At 40.9% G+C, this 20,224-nt stretch overlaps 1 protein-coding gene across 1 annotated transcript; it reads right to left on the bottom strand.

Moving 5' to 3' along the window:
• Positions 1–1,927: 1,927 nt before the first annotated feature.
• LOC116489472 (serine/arginine-rich splicing factor 5-like) lies at positions 1,928–17,265 on the bottom strand. The gene is made up of 8 exons (XM_032187878.1): positions 17,135–17,265; positions 15,645–15,783; positions 12,066–12,136; positions 11,395–11,481; positions 9,034–9,106; positions 5,210–5,283; positions 4,389–4,499; positions 1,928–3,453 (listed from the first exon to the last, which is right to left on the bottom strand). Exons 2-8 carry the CDS (start codon positions 15,768–15,770, stop codon positions 3,156–3,158), a joined length of 840 nt encoding a protein of 279 aa, XP_032043769.1. The 5' UTR covers positions 15,771–15,783; positions 17,135–17,265; the 3' UTR covers positions 1,928–3,155.
• Between the last annotated feature and the right edge of the window lie 2,959 nt (positions 17,266–20,224).

The following is a 20,224-nucleotide window of genomic DNA, read 5'->3' as shown; positions in this document are numbered from 1 at the left end:
GTGCTTGTGAGGGAAACAGAAGGATCACAGGGGAGTTACACCCCAGGACACAATTCCACTTCCTCCCTCCATGTGTCAGATTCAGAGAGAACTGGTAAAAGCAATACTTTAGGAGACGTGAAGCATCCACTCTGTGGTGGAATCGTTATAAAAATTTTTAAAAACTGCTCTTCAAGACCCAGGCTAGCAGGATAAAGGCAGGAGTAATGACAGGTTTACTTGTTCTCATGTAAAGTGTCAGATGTTAGAACATACTGCCTGTAAAAGCTGTGACTTCAGAACATTAAAGGAGTTTATTTATGGTTATTTTAAAGCTGGGCTTTCATTCCTGTGCCCTGTAGTGTTGGAACTAAGGCACCTGGTACAGGTAAATAATTACGATAAATATAATAAATACTATACTGTGTTCCCTAATGAGTCTGCCAAGTTTATTTCTTCTAATCAAGATGCCTACCTGAATCAGACACTACTAACAGAAACACAGGTAGTGTTTCTTTAGACCTTTTGCTCTTCTGCAGAATACCAAATACTTTTAAGCAAAGCCAACAAGTACACAGGTTCCCAAATCTGTTTGTCTTAAGATCACATGCATAGGGAAACTTCTACATTTGAACTACTATCTTCAGTAACAAAGGTCTCATTTCCTTCTAAGGAAATTAGAAGCCTATGACACTGAAGCTGCCACCTCTTAAAACCCAAAGTCCCTCTGTCCTGTTTTACTTCACTGCTTCTTTCTACTCTAGTCCCTCATCTTTCCTCTCAGGACTTTTCTACACTAGTTGGCCTCAGGCTATCTTATTCAGGCTGGAGAACTTTTTTTTTTAATTATTTTTATTTATTTATTTATTTATTTTAAAACTTTTTCCACCAATTCAGATGCCCTAAAACTAAAAATTCTGGATTGGGTTTGCTTCTCCAAACTGAGGTCATATATGACCAATTTACAATGGCACAATGAGTCATCCTTCATCAAAGTTATTAAGTGTACAAAATTGTAGCTCATTTTACATGTCAAGTAATGTCTAAACTTTAAACACAACTAAAAAATGTAGCTTGCATTTCCACAACTACCTACCTTTCTTTACTCACCTGTTTTTGCCACAGCTGAGTAAAACAAGAGAAAATTATGCAAGGGGAATGACACTGTACAATAAAGAATCAAGTGAATAGTAACATTCACAAGCTCTGTATTTATGATATTTGCAAGGTAAGCGTGTTGTAGCCAGGAGCACTCATGGTCTGCAGTACTGCACTTGCGAATCTCAAAGATTCTCAAAAGAAGTGGACATTTTGGAAAGTTTTTGGTAACATCAAAAATTTACCAAAGATAACAACACTGACACTTAAAAAATTGAGCAAATTCCAGCTTTCCTAATGTAGTCATGTCTAGCAAGATTCCTTTGCGAAGTGATTTCTATTTGTTCCTTCCATTTTGCTGAAGTAAAAATTCAAGTAACATCAAGCCAAGTATGTAAACGTGATTAGCAGAAACTTCCTCTAGTAATGGTGCCTGTCTTGGCGCTTTACATTAACGGAAGGAGTGTAGGCAATGTAAGATTTCCTGGAACCGTATTTCAAATGTTCCAAGTGGTTTTACTTACACGAAAATTCCTGTATGGACATTTGGCTGTTGGTTCTTCGGTCAAACTGGGGACAAGAAGGTCAATAACACAAATAGTTCTGCAAGGACAGCAGAGAGACTATTATTTGTGATCAGGTCTCTGAAACACCGATGGCCATGACAGGAGAATCCTATCCAGTCATCCTTTTGGACAGGATCTGATTACTTACATCACAACTGGTTTCTAGTTTACATTTTGCTTGCTTTCACAAGGGTACACCTTCCAGTAAGTTTCCTTGCGATCGTATTTGCAAGACTGTACAAAGTGAACAATACCACGTAACATTAGTACACAACACTGCAAGGTAAGCCAGAAAAAGGTTTTATTTTTATTAGGATTGGTACATTTAAACACATGTAAGACTGAGTTTAATTTACATGTATTTTTCCAAAAATGTTTCCCTTCTTTAACAATCCAGAAGTTAAAAAAATCTTATTTCAAATTATAAGAACAAACAGTATTTGCAGTGGAAATTTCTATTAATCAAAACAACTGTGCATCCAGGAGATTTAAAGAAATTATCCTCTTTACCCTTTAACATGATTAACTTTTTGTTACAACTGACTACACTTTTCCTGGGAATTTTTGCTGCTGTCCTTTACTAAAATAACCTTCCTTTCCATCAAGACTATTTCTAGTCATACACACAATATTCAGTATCATACATCTGGGTATGAAAGCTATGCCACTGTTATAAACATTAAAAACATGGACATGCATATTGACATTTCTGTGCAGTTTTATGGAGTCACCTGTCAAATAAGGCCTCTACATACAATAACACATACTAGTGAATTACTGGAAAATTAGTATAATGGATTCCCAATAATCCTGACATCTGAATGGTATGACTCATTTTAACAGGAAAATCCAGCATTCCTTACTGGTTAACATTGTATTCTTTCACTAACCAAATAAACAATATTCAACTGGCCAACATGTATTCCTGAAAGTCTGTTGCAAATTAAGCTTATTATCAAGGTCATTTAAAGCTGGAACTTAAACAGCCTGTTAAGCCAAGCAATGGGGGAAAAAAGTGAACTCTAAACTAAATTCAGCTGGTCCATTCATACTCACACAGAAAAGTAGCCACAGAACTTTAAGGAATAAAATCTATACTTCTCGTTCTCGGACTTAATACCAAGGACAAAAGATAACGTAGTATTTTGGAAGTCAAAGGCCTTGAAGGTGGAGGGGAATTTGGGGGCAGGAGAGGGAGAAAGCAGCGTATTGTCTCATCCCATTACCTCAGCATTATGTGTACATATTATATCTATGATAGAAATGTTTACTAATAGCAGGAAAAAAAATAACAAAAAAAGACTTCCCACTCCAGACTTCACTGAAAGGAGAAAGCTGACAGCCCCTCCTCACAGAGATGGCCTATTTGATGACAGGCACTTTGGCAATGTAAAAGGAGGTTACCCTTTCATCATGTTAACTCATCCCCTCCCAGTTCTCATGTGTATTTCATCTCAAGTCTTCAAGAAACTTGAATCAAATTAAACGTATTAATACATCTCTAAGAGCAGGTTAACTACGGCTATGAGCAGAGCTCGACCTAGAACGAGATTTTCTTTTAGAAGAAGAAGGAGATGGGGAAGAAGCTAGCAAGCTGGAGCGGTGGCTCTTCTGGGAATAGCTCTTTTTAGGTGTACGGCTGCGAGAGCGAGACCGGGATCGGGACCGGGATCGCGAGCGAGACCTGGACCTAGACCTGGATCTGGACCTTGATCTTGACCTAGACCTGGACCGGCTGTATGATCTGGAAGATCCTGTAGACTTGGATTTGCTGCGAGATCTTGAGTAACTCCTTGATCGAGATCTGCTTCTAAAGAAACACAATTAAAAGCTGTAGTCCCGTTTCCTACTTTATGTAACCGCTTTGTGTACACAGTGCTGCCAGCTGACCATCTGAACGCACTAAACACAGCATTCAGTTACTTCAGAGAGCTGCTCTGTTAGTTCTATCAAATAATATCTTAGGCCAAGGATACCAGGAACTGCTAGCCTTAACATTCTCTGCTAGATTGACAAAATACGACTGATCTAAGAAAAAGAAAAGGCCTTTCCCCTTTTCTGCCTCCTCCTTCTCCTCTCTCCCAATCTCTCAGAGCAAACAATTTTTAGCCATTTATCAAGAAAAGCACAAAAATGAAAATTCATACCTGTAGTCTTCAGTCTCTCTAGAAACGCCCATGCAAATTAGTTAGGGTTTTTTCAAGATGCTAAAAATGTCTCTGGCACATACCACCACTACATTTCAAGGCTCAAGAGTTTAACACAATCTTTAGTTATACAACCCTTTTTCATGGAAAGAAATAGATTTATTTTTAAGAGACTTAATGAGAGAGCTGCAGCTAACCTGCTTTTATGACTAAGTGGCAGAACTGCTTTGGGAATAACACAAGGAAGCTAATCTTTTCTTTTATTCTCGTGAAAATGTTGGCTTTCACAATAATCAGAGAGGCATTTCACAGGTCCCAATAAAATAAAAGGAATTTAATATCAAAATATCATAGCTTATAATCCTTTTAAATATAAATTATGTTTTATTTTAAAGATTTCTCCTTACTCTCATCCTAACGCATTCTATTCAGTCTATTTTTAGCAAGTCAGATCTTACCTAACCTGTTTATACTGCTAGAAAGTGCTTCTTTGCTGTGATATTTAGCTTGGGACCAAAGAATTAGATAATGCAGTTTTGGCATTAATACTACCCAAGTCCAAACCCTCAGCAGAATTTTATCAAGTCAGCTGACGTACCTATGCCTTCTGTGGTCTTCAATCAGTTTAATTCTGCGTCCATTCAGCTCAGTGCCATCCAATTTTTCCAGCGCACTCTTCATATCACTGTAAGATGCAAATTCTACAACCCTATACACCATAGAAGACAAAAAAAAAAAATCAGAGAAACTGAGAAAGCAAGGAGAACAAGTTCAAACCTCTTAAAAATCTGTTGATTCACAGCTTGATGTTTTATCATCTCAAAGCTAATTTTTAACTTGATGACAGGAAAATATGACCCTAACAGGCCTAGCCATACATAAACCTTTCATATCTTCTTAAACATTACTGAAACTCTCATCTGCAATGAGGTGATAGAAATCCAGGAAGCTACACAAACCTGCACCAACTGGGGAAATGTTAACAGTGAATAAATAATCCCCTCTTTGGTTTTTCATCTCTTTTCCTTGGTTACGTTCATTTCCGGTGACTTTGCCTGCTGAACCAGTGCAAGGTAGCCTACAGACAGGTGATATTTTGGCCTCAGAAATCAGAATTAGATGATAAATGGCTATACATAAATAACTCTTAAGTTTAAAACTGTAAAAAAAAACAAACAACTGTTGACTTTTCTCCCTTCTTCTGTTTTGAAATTGTTTTCATTGTGGAGGACAGATGAGTTCAATACCCCTTCTGAACTCCTACTTACTGATAGGTTTATTTATTATTTTTAATTGGAGAAATTTCAACCAAGCTAAGCCAGACCATATAGCTATGTTTCATTTATTTTTGTATTACAGGAATAATAATCCTTAATGGTTTTCATTATCACACAGATTTATACACAAACATGAACTTACCCTTCATTCCTGTTGTTTCTGTGTGCATCCACATAGGTGACCTCCCCTGCCTTTCTCATGACATCTTTCAAGTCCTGCAGTAAAAGTTAACATTTTAGCCTTAAACAGAAGACAGAAAAGTCAGCTAGCAGTAGGCAACATCCCCCTAGAACTCTCTCCACTAAAACTGCATAATGCTTTTTTTCCCCCCCTCTATATATACCCACAATTTAGAAAAATCAGTTTCTTAATCTCAGTCTACGTAATAGCAGCTATGTATAGAAAGAACCCCTCACTTACGAAGACGCTGAATAAAATACTGCTCTGCAAATGATCCTGTCACAAAATAGCTGTTATGGAAGCAGTACAGAACTTAAAATACCAACATATGCATTGATATCAGAACTACACCAGATGAAAAGCAACATAGTATTAAATGTAAATTTTAATACTATGAGGATTAACGTCCCAGGTAACTGACAATCCGGTACACTTAGACAAATTCATGCTATACGTTCTCCTCCCCAGCTTCACAACAAAATTAAAGGCAAATAGGTTTAATTAGCATATAATAAATAATCTTATAAGAGCATTTTTTCTTAGATTTCAACTGATTATTCTGTCACACTACAGTGTCATGTCAATAGACATCCTTGCATTTAACTTAATAGAGGCTAAACACACACGCACTATGAAATTACTTGCTCCACAGTAGCATAAAGTACAAAAAAAACAATGTGAAAGGTCACTAAACAACAGAATATTTGCATAAGTTAAACCACTACTTTTTACCAAACTGTAGCTGGTATTTTAGTCCCAGACTACTTACCGCAGCACGCCACAAGTGGCAGATGATATAAGAAGGTACCTTAAGCAAAGAGTTGCTTGTCCAATACCTAGCTGGCCAAGAGGAACTCTTACATGAGAAAGGCAGTGATGGCTCATAGCAATGTGCTTCACCGAGGTACCAGAGGCCCTGAAAGCACTGGACATAGTCTCCAGAAGTGGCTAAAGAACCCGAGGATGATCTGCGCTAGCCAATCGAGATCAAACCCAGACAAACCAAGATCTAGATTGCCAAAAAACAGGAGTGTCACAGGAACCAAAAGGAAAATTCAGAACAGGCCAAGCCCTAGAATTTCAGACTCTAGAAACCCCCACATCTTTGGTTCTTTCTCTTCCACACAAGAAAAATGAGGGTTAACCAAATCAAGGTTGTTAGAAGAGGTTCAAAATGCACTTGGTTAGAAATATGCTTAAGGAAGAAAAGACTACAAAACAAAAAGACAAAAAAAAATCAGAACATTTGCCACAGGATATAAGAAGGCTTAGTTTTATCTAATTTCTTAATTAGAATTCAGTAGTTTAATTTTAAAAACCGGCACATGCAGACTAGTAGATTATTCCCTTTGTTTCAAATGTGCAAAGAAATGTAATTGTAATAGCAAGTGAAAAATGGGCCCTGCACCACCATTAAAAGTAACATTTCAACCTCAGTATGTTTAGCCCAATTTAGAAGTTAAGAACAAAATTTTGGCCCTGCTTAAGTCAATGAAAACCTAACCAGACCAGGACCAGTAAATTAAGAGAAAGTTAAAAATATTAAACTACATCATTTTCTAATTAAAAAAATGTTACTCTTTAAAACTGAGGCCCCCTTGCCAGACAGTACACTGACTCCTAAAGGTTATCATGGAATATAATTCAAAATAGTACTGTCAACATAATTAAGATGCCAACATTATTATTCAAGAGACTAAGTGTGCAAGATAAGTAGAATTTGGGGAATGTTTTAAAGTTATCTAGTTTGGTTTTCTGTTTGTTAAACCCAAGTCAAATTTTATTCTAACTTTACTGCTCCAGTTCACCTTAAACAGCACAAGAATACTCTGTTGTCCTTGGCATCAAAAGGCAACAAAGTGTAGGACAACTGTAAATAGGAAAAGCGCGTATTAAAAATTAGATCTTCAAGTAACACAGAGCCAGTTTTCCCAACTGTTTGGAAATTCACAAACACTGAAGAACTAGTAAGCGGCTGGAGAGCTCTGAACATGCAGAAATGCTTTTACTAAAATCAAGAGAATTCTGACAAAATTGTCTACTACTTAGGTATGTACCTAATTACCTAATAGATAATTAGGTAATTATCTATTAATGATATCATCAATGGGTCAAAGAAGCTAATCTGAAAAGAAATATTATAATTTTACTCATTTATCTTTTTAATATCTCAACACAGTAACTCTTAAAGGAGACAGATGTTCTCAAAGCATGGGGATCTGCACACACCAAAGATGAAAAGATGCACACAAGTTTTCAAGCAAGGTTCCATATCAGTTGTGGCTGCTAGAAGCTTGAAGATTACAAAGGAGTAATAATGCCACTATCGTTAGTGTATTAGCTATTTGAATCACTTGTGCAAGTAGCATAGTTAAAAGAAGTTAAAACAGTATCAATATCAAAGCAGGTCAGCTTCAAAACTAAATGAGGCTTGCATATGGATTTTAGCTTCAAGTGATTGTCTCTTTAGGCAGGTATCAAGAAGTAAAGTCTCTTACAGTAACTTATTATACATATAAAAGAGTCATTAAAACATGTAATTAGAATCCTAAAGATTTATAGCCATTAAATCCATATTGGGTGGGCTTCAGTCTAAATCAGTAAGACATGTAAAGCCATTATAAATATTCACAAGTAAAAGAAAGTTTCAGAAATGTTCCCCCCCCCCAGTTATGAATTTAACACTGAAGAGCATTATAAGATTCACTCTGTTTAACACTATTCTAGCTTACTTCTCTAGTGCCTACTGTCATTTCCAAATACCTTTTTTTTATTATTTATTTTTTAAATGATCTCTTCTAATACATAACTGCACAGCATACCCAGAAGTGATTTAGATGAAATCCACTAACTCATTATATCTCATTATATCGACTCAGAATTTGTTTTTCCAATTTTTCGGTAATTAGCACAATCATACAACTAGAAACTTTTTAATCCCATCACACAGAAGATGAACAATCCTAGTTCTGCTATTTATCTGCACCCAAGCTCTTATGAGACACATCAGTGGAGCTCCAGCCAAGCAAAACAGCCTCAAGTGGACTTTGCTGCAAGACCAAGTCTTTGAATATTCAAAAAAAAAAAAAAAAAAAGTTCTATACAGACTGTATACTACATAGAACAAGTGAAGAAACTGATTATGTGTTTATTCTGTTTAAAAGCCAGCTAGAAAATTTGGAAAACATTAGCACGAGGCAGGAAAAAAAGATAGAAAAGTGGTAAGAAATCTACAGAAGATGGTTTATTTCATCATTAGAAGATGAAAGGGTTCTTGTTTAGTATCTACAGTGAGCACACTTTACACAGCAGCTTTCTTAAGACTTCCTTTATTAACGATGCCTTATGACTTCTCAATCATGCATCACATCACAAAAGTACTTTGTAAAGCATAAGAAAAGACCATAAATTTCAATCAAACCAAGTGCATGATTATCGTACTACAAAAAGATGACATGGTTTGAATATATGTCATTCTTCAGTAATTCAGAAACAATCTAGAGCTGTTTCAAGTTTTATCAGTCGGTAAACGCAAGTAAGCAAGAATCAGTTCCCAACTACAAAATCTATTTACAGAACTATTTGCACAGCTGTGAAACCAAAGACTTCTTTAACTGTTTGAACGCTAATTGTTTGCAATCGCTGACTTCTTTGCCTACTTTTTATTTGCATTAAATATTTATGATGGCTTTAATACAAAATTAGGTTGAGAGCAGTTTACCAACAGGGCAGAAAAACAAAGTGTTAAAAAAAAAAAAAGAAAAAAAGAAAAGATGGTAACTCACCTGCCAGCTGATACGGGACGAAAGGTTTTCAACTATGATCCTGTGTTCAGTACGAACAGGAGGTCCATACCGGCTAGAAGAGTTCAGAGGGGAAAAAAAGTCTCCAGTGTAAGGAATTTAGAACATAAGAAATTTAATGTTTTCTGTAGTTTGCTGCAAGATTTGAGTCAAGTACTTTCCTTATTTCTGGACTGCAGATTTGATTCTCCCTAGTAAAAAACATACCTAAGAGTCCGCTACAAGAGAACAACTGTAATAAGGGGAATAAAGAGGATTTTGATGATGAACATTATGTCAATGCAGTCAATACAGCTGCCATTTTTCTAGATAATACTGAAACAAGTGCCTAATAGAATAAAAAAAAAACTTTAAAAATAATTAGTTTAACTTCAGCATTTAACAGGCTTGGCTCACACACAGGGGTTTGGAGGTTATTCATCTAAAATGCAATATTTTATTTTTATTTTTTAGTTGGTAAGATAAATTCAGCTTCAACTCAGCAATTTGAGGCACAATTTAAAGGCACCTTAATTCATGCTTGTAAATGCCCAATCACTTGTCAATATTTATGCATGACCTATATTCAATATTCTTGTGCGTAGAAATATTACTGGTTTAGTAAAAAGAGATCTCGATAACTGTTACCTTGAAATAACCGTGGCAGTTCACAGTTCCTGAATGAAAGTGGATTTTTTCTCCCCTTAACCAAAGGTTAAAACCATCTCGAAAATGAAAATGTGGCTTAAAAATATTCATACAGAAAAGAACAGTAAGACATCCTGAAAAAATACTGCCCTTGCAGGCTATTTCTGATCCTAATGCTAGCCATTTGAATCCAAAGGGATCTGAGAACTATGGAAAAACATACGCCAGCCTTTTGATAAGTAAAGCAGGATTCTAACAATGGCACTACTTTGTATTACTACAAAAAGACTCAAGAATTAAGAACACTGACCTCAGAGTAAATTATTCTCATCTTCTCCTCCCACAAAAACATAACCCTAAATTGTGCGTATTGATTTGTACACTGAAGCATAGGCAATTTCATTTCAGTGCATACCTCCAAGTGTCCCAATTTTTTTCAGAACATCCAGATCTTCAGAGCATTTAAACAGAGGTCCCAGAGTCCCAAAACTGGCAGGCTGAGTCTCATTTTTCCATTATTGCAAACCGAAGTCTCTTCCTGTCTGGCATCGGCAGTCTGACGTCATGAACATGACTACAACGTCAGACGCCCACGACCTCCAATCACACTTCCTACTTTAAAAGTCCACTTTTAGCCTGGACCTCGGATCAATTATACCGCATCAAGGTTACTGCCGCTAAAGAAAAAATAATCTAATTAGCATACTTGCATATGCAAATTAGATGTTCCAGACACTGGTTCGTAACTGGCTGCAATTCTGTCTTTGAAAGAAATGCAGAGGTTTACGTCAGTTAAATCTTCCTCTTTCTTCCGACTGCTACTCTGTGTAGGCCACAGTTATAAATGTTTTTACAGAGTGAATTATTTCAAGCATAAATAGGTAGACATAAAGTACAGAGATGTAAATGTGCTTATCTGGTGGAATATATGCAAAGCTGCAAAACTTCACAAAATTCACTGCAACGTGGTACAAGATTCACCACTGGCTCAATTCACTGGAAGTAAACACGGCCACAAATACTGCAGGTCCACTACAGGTATTCCGCGTGAGCTATCTCCTGCTTTTCAGATTTTGTTGTTGAACAGAGGCTCTCCTTCAGAAGGCTCCTGTCCAGTCAGCAAAGCTGGTATTTAAATGCTTCTGCACGTGCTAGTACCTTGTCCCCTAACCCTGCTTCTGAAATACAGTTCCTTTTTTGCACTGTGATGAAGTAAGCATTTTGATAACCATACAGCTGGAAATGTGAAAGCTTGGTTAGATAGTAAATACCTTGGAGAACTATTATTCCACAACACTTCTACTTAGCTTGTAAGCTCAGTTTAATGACAGAAACCTCAGCAGAGAAGCTCTGGCATTCTCCTTGGTTTAGCGTTAAGAACAGCCAACCCGACTGCAGCGTTACTCCTTCACATCATTTACACAACAGTAGGAAGCGAGACCAATGCAGTGCCTACAACAAGGAGGGGAAGCATTTCAAAAGGTGTTTGTGAATCTCTGTGAGCCAGTTAAACTGTTTTAAAGACCACAGTTTCCTCAGCCAAAAGAGGTAAATAACAGTAATGGACCTCCAAGGTTTGAGAACATAAAACCTCTGCCATGAAGCTCCTCAAGGAAAACAGAGCTGGATCCCTAGCTCCAAGCACGGGAAGAAAGCAACAGTATAGTACAGTTCTTCAGTTACTCTGCTTGAGGGAACAGAGTCCAGACCACCTACCTAGATCCACTCGTCGACTGGTAATAACTGAACCGTTGCGGGAATCTGCCCCTTCCTCTTCGGGCTCGAGCATGCTCAATTGTAACCCTTATGCAACAAAACAAGCGAACAAAAAAAGTAAGTATTTGAGAGTGACTGAAATCTTTCGCAACTGGAACCACATGTGCACAAACAAGAAGCATCTTGCCCTTACAAGCAGTATTTTATAATACAGTCACTGGCACTTCTTAAAGAGGCAGAACAATGGTGTTCTCCTGCCTCATTCATCTCCCTCAAGACTTTCATGAAAATTGTCATGGGTCTGTAATTGGTTTAGCAAATTTAATTAAAACAGAGCCCAAAATTAATCACAGAGTGAAAAAGATACCAAAAGGAGTAACAACAACCTAATAACCTAAAACCAATTTCCACAATGGAAATGAAAATGACCGTAACGTGCAATCACTACTGACCATCTCGTTGCAAACTGAAGGGCAACACCCCAAATGATGAGAGGTTATCATCAACTTGTTTTCTGAAGTCAACATATTCAAATAAATCTCTTCAGATAAAGTTACAGAAGGTGTAACATGTCACGGAGCCAGAACAAACAGGCGTCAGCACAAGCTAACGTGCCACATCTAGATGCAAAACACTCTTGCTGACCTTAAGGGAAAATGTATCAAACTTACCTTTCATCACACAACTCTTTACCATTTAGTTCATAAATTGCATCATCAGCATCCCTGTGGTCTTCAAATTCCTACAAAAAAAAAAAAAAAAGGAATATAGAATTATTTTCCCTCACAGGATATTCAAATGCTAGAAAACACACTTTCTTTACAAATTTTCAATTTCTGCAGCTAGTAGCAGCCAGAACTATGAACAAAGAGTGGACTCCTGGCACATTAATGACTGAAAAGCCTGGATCATTCCTTCTACCTGCACCCTGCACACTCCTTTTGCCTCCTTCAGCTATTTCAGTAGAACTATTTGTGGGAGCTACGTAAAATAAATTAAATGACTTGGATTATTACAGAAATATCTAAAATACCTTTTGGGGGAGGGGTGGGAGGATCATTGCAAGGGATACAGTTTAAAACACAGCCCTACATGCAGGGAAATTCTATGTAACAGCTCAATCTATCGAACTGCAATCAAAAGCAGGGGAGTAGCACACTTCCAAAACCCTCCTAAGAATTCAATTTTTACTGAATTGGCAAAGAAACAGCAAGACAGAAAAAAAAACTTCTGATTTTTTTTTCTGAGCTAAATTCAGCTCACTACTCTGGAAAAAAAGGTGCCTGTGTAAGACGAGCAAGGAAGATAAGCCCCTCTTTAGCACTGGCAACCTGTGGGTCCGGATCAGCTGTGATGTGCAATTCCATACACTGTTGCAATGGAATCTGCTGCTTCACTTTTGGCAGCAATGCTGCTTTAGTCAGCTTGAGTCGACCCTGCCCACTATCCAGCCCACTGGTTCTTGGCAAAGCTGTTTGTACAGCTCTGCAGGAAACTAGGTCAAGAAACCTATCCAGATGAAAAACAGCACACTTGCTGCAGGAGGTGGGGTGAAAAAGACAGTGTTATTTTTCAAATAGATCAGCTTCCCAGGTAGGCTTATCACGTGGCTGAACAAGTGTGGTAACACCAAGTGAAGGTAAGGGGAGAAAAGGAAGAAAGCAAGCAGTGAGAACAGGCAGTTGGATAGGGAATGCTTACACCAACAGCATTCTGTAGAAAACAAAAACGTGGAAATGTAGCTTGAGAGCAATGAACAAAAAGAGCTTCAAGTGGAAGAAAGTGTTTTTATAACTGTAAGCAGCTTTTCAGAAGCAAAACTGGCTAATGCTTTCTGCCCCATCCCGCACCGAAATCTGCTTCACTACCAAACATCACACAACCCTGCACAATGACGCAGGAATTATCTGGGGAAAACCTATTTAGATCCATCATTAACTACACGAAGGTGTGTAGTTAACACCTACAACTCCCACTGATTCCAGCTGGTTTCTAAGACACTGAACGGCTGCCAGTCTATCTAGCTTCACATACTAGCTCTCAAGGTTGAAAAGATTCTGTATTGAAATCTACAGAATTTAAGTCAAAATCATTAGTTTCAAAGATCAAGCAATGATTCGGATCAAGCAGACTAAAACACGCTTTTTTCTTTTACAACAATGTTAAACCAGAATCACTTGGGTTTTTAAAAGGTTTTATACAGATTTCAAATAACTGAAAACAAAGGGGAACTGACAGCCAGCCACAAGTAGAATACCTCAAGGGCTATCCGATGTTTTTACAAATGACCTGGATGGCAGGATTGGATGCACCCTCACCAATTTTGTGGATGACACTAAAGTAGGAGGAGAAATAGATACAGTAGAAGAAAAAACACAGAGAGGGCTTGATAGGCTGAATGATTACTTCAACAAAAATTGCAAGTTTTAACACAGATAAATGTAAAGTCCTGCATGTGAGACAGAATAATCCCAAGAAGCAGTACAGGCTGGGGTCTGAGTGGCTGGAGGGTAGCTCTGCTGAAAAGGACATGGGAATCCTCACAGAGAGTATGCCAGGCGTAGGTCAGCAGTATGGCTTTGCAGCAATGAAAGCAAACCACGTCCTGGGCTGCTCCTGTAGGGATACACCCAGCAGGCCAAGAGACATTGATTATTCCACCCTGCTTGGCATTTGCTAGGCCACACCTGGAACACTCTGTCCGCTTTTGGTCTCTCCAGGCTCAAGACATGCATTGAAAACCTGGAGCAGGACCAGCAGGGGGTCACCAAAGCTGATCAGAAGGTTGGAGAACTTAATAAATGATTAAAGGTTGTCAATGTTTGTTCAGCCTGCTGAAGAGAGGGCTCAAAGGGGATCTAGTCAGGGTCCTCCAAAACCTAAAATGCAGTTACAGAGATGATGGAAGTATGTTCCTCATGTGGGTGCACAGTGACAGGAGAGAAGACAAAGGGCACAAGCTACCTAGGCAACATTTCATTCAGAAAGAAAAAAACTTAATAATGGGAGCGATTAAACATTTTTGACAGAGTTATGGGACAATTATTGAAGTTTATTTGTAAATTTTGAAAGGAAAATGCCACTACCTAGGAACTGGAGGAGGAAGGAAGAAAGGAAGGTTGGCTGACTCACATACAGGAGCTCAACAGAAGCTTTCCTGAATGAGTCAACAGCCCTGCCCAAGAAGAGAAGAGAAACGCTCAGGGAAAAGCGATTGAGAAGTAGCACCAACTGGAAAGGATGGACTAAATAAACTGCTCAACTGCACACCAGCCATTTACCTCCAGACTTCAAGAGGGAGGTATTTACCTACTGGCGGCAGCCAACAAGAAGTAGCTCGCGCTGCGATCAGGAACTGGCACATGTAGGAGTTCAGAAGTAATATTCATATGAAACTTAAGCAGGCAAAGCATTTTTTTTTTCCTTGTTTTCCCCATAGCTTCACACAAGCAACTGATCATGGCAGAACAAATGGCATGTATGCCCACTGCTGTGTGAGGGCAGTATCGACCTTTTTGGTTGGAATTTGGTGCTGCAGAATGGCCCGTTCTTGGCAGATAACAGCAAAGAAACAGGCTGATCCTCAGGCAGCCTGGGAAGCCGCAAAGATTTGGGTCACAGTTTAGGAACACAGAGGTCAAAAAGCAGTGGTAGGAAACTAAGATCCAATGAACTGTGCTTTGTTTATTAGCCTGAGAAAAACATATACTTTATGAACATAGGATGATGGTGAATATGCCTAACTCTAGCTGCACGACAGTTTAAGCTGTGCTGCTTAAATCCAACAGCAAACACCTATTACACCTGTTATCTTAGCCAACTACTTTGCCTTTATGTCTGGATATTATTTAGAAATACGACCAAGCAGACTAGGAGTGAGAGAGAAACTATAAAAATGTTTCTCTAGGTCAAGATTTGGTTGAATATTATAGTGTGTTAACAGGCTATTTATTCTGCCTGCAGAAAGAACGGTTAAAATCTAAATGCCAGGGAAGACAACGATCAGATTCAGGATGCATTTAACGTAGTTAGAATATTAACAAGATTTTGAGCAAGACCTTGCAGAAAACAAGGAAAAAGCTTAATGAGTGAAAGAAAACTAATCACATCATCTGTAAAGCAATCTGAAATGTATGTTAATATTTTCCATTTCCCATTGGAACTATTATCATCTCCAGCATTTGCTCTTTCTTGACTTCAGACTACCATGACTAGTAATGCCAAGCAAGACAAAATAAGGTACTACTTACCACAAATCCAAATCCATTTTTTAGATGTATTTCTCGTATGCGTCCGTACCCTTTGAAGAATTTTTCCACATCCCGTTCCCGAGCACGTGAGCTTAAGTGTCCAACAAAGACACGGCAGCCACTCATCTTAAGTTTGATGCTAAGAAAGAAAACATCATTGCTTATCAAATTAACTAATTTAAAAGAGGTTGATTAAGATCACTCTTACATCTTAGAAAACTTGCTTAATTGGAATTTGTTTTTATTGTCCTAGAGGTATACGTGTTAAAAACCTGACTCTTGTCTATAGTGAGAAATTCCTGCCTTACTGACTTTTAGCTGAACCTACAGAGAACTCCCAGCTTTGTTCTTTTCAGTTATGTAATTTAAAGCCTCCTGCTCTCTGACATAATGGCTTTGTTAGCTGCTACACTAGCAAGGTTTTTGTGCCACAGAGCACAAAAAGAAACCCCACTCTATAAGCTCTAAGATAAATTTATGAAGCTAACAGTAGTTAAAAATGTTAATCATTAGAGTAACAACATAAAACAATCTCAGACGCCTGCTTTCACCTGAAGGGACTACGCCAATAACAGTCATATTAGAATCCAAGAGACAAACTATATTAATCAAATTACTAATCATAAAATTCTGGTTTTTAATGAAAAAAACAGTTATGAAAAAACAGTTTGTTGTCACAAGGTTTCAATAAGGGCAAAAACAAAGGCTATTCTGGATATTCAGATTTTTAAAACGATTGATTGATCCAGGAGGCATAATTTGGGATATTTTACGGAAGCCCCATTGTTTACCTTGACCATGTCACTCTTTCTGTGGGCAAGCACCCCAGATTCATAACCCCAGAGGTGACAACATACTTCCTTTTTATTTTAATAGTGACTTATTGATCTGAGTATTTAGTTAAAAAAAAAAAAAGATTATTTGTGTGCTCTTTAGTTACAAGTTGACGTAATTTAGGAAATCTTATGTTCTCGTGACTAAAAAATGTTAATTGTTTGGCTCCCTCGGCGAGCTCGCTGCCATACAAAACACAAAGAATCCGAGCCCTGGGGAGCAGCAATCCAACATGGCCCTGTGTGAGGGCTCCCGGCTGCGGAGCACACCGAGCGCTCTTCCTACAGGCCCTGGAGAGGCGCTGGGGATGCGGCATTTCGGATCAGCGCGATTCCCCGAGGTGACAGCTACCGCTGCCAGAAGGCCGCAGCCCCCCGCAGGCCCTCTGAGGCCACCCCCTCCCCGGGGCTCCCCCCGCCGCGGGCCCGGCCTTACATAACCGCAGCGCGGCGGGGCCCGGCCGCGGCCCCCCCCGCTGGGCGCAGCCCGGCCCTGCCCGAGCAGGGCCCCGGCGGCCCCCGCACAAAGCGGGCTCAGGCGGGGCCAGGCCGCGGGGCTCCTGCCGGGCCGGGCCGGCCCCTCACGGCCCCGCCGCGCCGGGAGCCGCCCTCGGCCGCCGCCCCCGTTCCCTCCAGCCGCCCCCCGGTGCCGCTCACCGTGTCTGGGGCGCTGCGCGCTGCGGGAAGGCGGCTCCGGGCTGCGGGCTGCGGGCTGCGGGCGGCGATGGCTGCCTCGCTGCCGGAGAGACCCACAGCGCCGCGCGGCCCCGGCCGATGCTGCGCAACCGCCAACGCCCGACTCCAACTCCCAGCGTGCCGCGCGGCCGGCCCGCCGCCGCGCCCCGGCTCTCCGCGCCGCCTGGGGGGCAGCGGGGCATGCTGGGAGTTGTAGGCACGGCGGCGCGGTCAGGCCGCCCGGCTGGGACGTGGCAAAGGCCGGGCAGGGGGCTCTGCCTCAGCCTGCCCGGCTGTGTTGGGCAATGCTTAAAGTGCTGCTCTCTGTTAGTATTCTGCAGGATGGGGATAACTGCAAATTCAGCCACCACAATACACAAAATAACCCCTGGAGCCCACCTCAGGCAGGGTCACCCAGAGCAGGGTGCCCAGGAGACCCACGTCCAAGGGACTCCAGAACCTGTGCCAACGTTTGGCTGCCCTTCAAGCAAACTCTTCTCTCGTATTTGCATGAAATTTCATGTGTTTTTATTTTCTCCTTCATCCCCTCTCATCAGGTGTTTACACACACACTGAGCTTTCTCCTCAGGCTGATCATCCCAGCTCTCAGCCTTTCCTTACCGGCGAGATGCTCCACGCCCTTCATCATCTTCATGGCCCCTCTCTCCAGTCTGCCCATGTCTCCCTTGTACAGGGGAGCCCCGGTCTGGATGCAGCACCCCAGGTGTGGCCTCACCAGGACTGGGGAGATAGGAAGGATCACCTCCCTCAATATTCCACATATGCTGTCTGATGCAGCCCACCACGCTGCTAACATTTGCTGCAAGGCAATTGATGTGAACCCTTTTAGTAAGAAAAAGTTGTAATGTGATAGCTTAACAAAACTGTCATTTAAAAAGTGGGTGACTGTAGCTAGGGCAAGTATGTCTTACAACTCCAATACAATGTTCAGTTGTAAGGCTGGTTTAATTCTTTATTTATTAAGACCATCCAGGACACTCAAAATGGCAGCCCTGTTCCTCTACTCCAATTCTGTGCAGCTTGCAGAGCTGGAATATTACAGGAGTAGCATCAGAGCCTTTGTGGGTCTATGTGCTTGGATTGCTGTGTAAGAAGCTCAGAAGCATGAAAAAGCTCCTTAGGTGGCAGTCTTGGAACGGTATGAGGATTATAATCCACATATATAAGGATTTGAGTTACTGGCAATAATGAAGATAAGTCATGCTGGAAGCCCAATTAAAGCATTTTTTGGTTTTATCCCGCATCACTGCAGTCTCTGGGATCATGTCAGCAGGGAAGAATGTGGCTGTGTGTCTGGAACGAAGCTCGGACTGCTCTGGCAGCGCCTGGGCTGGGCTGGACTCCTGCCTTGCCTTTCTTGGTTGTGGACATGTTGCACAGGCAGTAGAAGGCATTAAATTAATCATTTGAAGAACCTGCAGTGTTGCTTCTAGCATGTGGGTAGTGTTTCTGGATGTTATCATGTGCAAAACAACTCTCACAGTAGAGCTGCACATCAGTTTCCTAGTTATTTTGGTGGCACAAGAAGATTGGTGGCACAAGAAGATTGGTCTCAGAAGCCTGTTTGAAAGCCCCTTGGGAACTGTTAGTGTCCTGACTGCACACCTACAAATGAAACAAACACTCAGCTGGAATCAGCATGCTTAAAAACATAATCTGCTTATTGCTATTTTTTTCTTGCTTCCCTGAAGCAAGTGTTTTATTTTCTCTGTGGCAGAAAGCAGGATGGTGTGGTTCAGTGCCACAGATGAAAGATCTGCTCTATTCAACTAAGAAGCAGCAGGAGAGAAAATCTTCATTAAAGTGATGGTGGCAGTGTTTGAATGTACCTAATAAAGAAGTCATAGAATGCTTTCTTAATTCTGCACTTTAAAAGATGTTCTTGGTTTTAGGCAAATCTGCACAACCAAAGCCACAGGGTTCATACAAAAAGCAACAATAGCAATTAGGGAACTAGGGGGAATCGTCTGGGAAATGTTTTGAGATACTTGGAGGATGACTGTGGCACTTGGACTGGAATGTAACAGAGCTGGGTTCAGTTCCCTGCTCACCATTGACTTCCCCAAGGACCGCAGGCAAACAGCTTCTGGCTGGGGACACAACTGAGTTGTCTTCACCACAGCTCCCACCTCAGAGGTGCCAGCAGCCCTGGTGGGCTCCAAGACCTTGAGTCAGGTCCCTGCAGAGGACACAGGAGCAGGTGGGCACCTGGTGACTGAAAATACCTGTGTGCTTAGCGAAGAGCTGCCTGGAAGCAGTAGTGAGAGATGTAGGTCTTTATGTCCCTGCACATACACAGCCACCTGCAGCTGTGAAACCAGAGCCTTATTTCATTGGGATCCACAGGCTGGGGTTGTCTCAGAGGAACCTGCCAACATCTGTTTCTGTCAAGGACTGACTGGGACTCTTTCCTTGAGCCACCAAAAGACGTTTTTAGACCAACAGCTACTTTTGGTAAAATAGCTTATGTTTAACATCACCATTGCTCTGTAGGCTCAGGCCTGGTGTCTTCCTCAGCATGGAGGTTCAGGCTCCTGTCCACCACAGAGAGCCCTGACCACAGCACTGAGCGAGGTGCCTGGTGTGGAAGGCAGGCCCCTCTCACAGCGGCTGTGCCATCACGGGGCAGGCAACCCAGGGGAGCAAGTCTTAGACCGACCTCGTGGTCAGGGTGCTGGGAGAGGAGCCCCAGGGCCTGGGGCCAGCTCTGAGGCTCTGCTCTGTGTTTTATCCTTTGTTTAACACAAAATACCTAAAAAATTCCTCCAGCAGGGACTGAATCCTGGCAGCCTTCCTGCACACTTCCTAAACCACAAGGGTGCAGGATTGTGCTTTCTGTCTCATTATTCTTTATTTCATAAACACACGGAGCCAGGTTTGTGAGGTGCTCCCTGGCCCAGCTGGGCTGCAGTGCTGGGGGTGGCAATCCCCTGAGGAGAGATAAAGTGTGGACCTTGTGTTACTCACCTTACATGGAGATATTTTAGGCAATTAGGCCCTTGTGAAGCAAATGGGTGGCAAGCCCACGTAGTGGCTTTGCAAAGAAAGCAG

The sequence above is a fragment of the Aythya fuligula genome, chromosome 5, assembly GCF_009819795.1.
Source record: "Aythya fuligula isolate bAytFul2 chromosome 5, bAytFul2.pri, whole genome shotgun sequence".
Classification (NCBI taxonomy): Eukaryota; Metazoa; Chordata; class Aves; order Anseriformes; family Anatidae; genus Aythya; species Aythya fuligula.
Note: the sequence above shows the minus strand (reverse complement) of the source record. Positions and strands in the feature narration are given on the sequence as shown.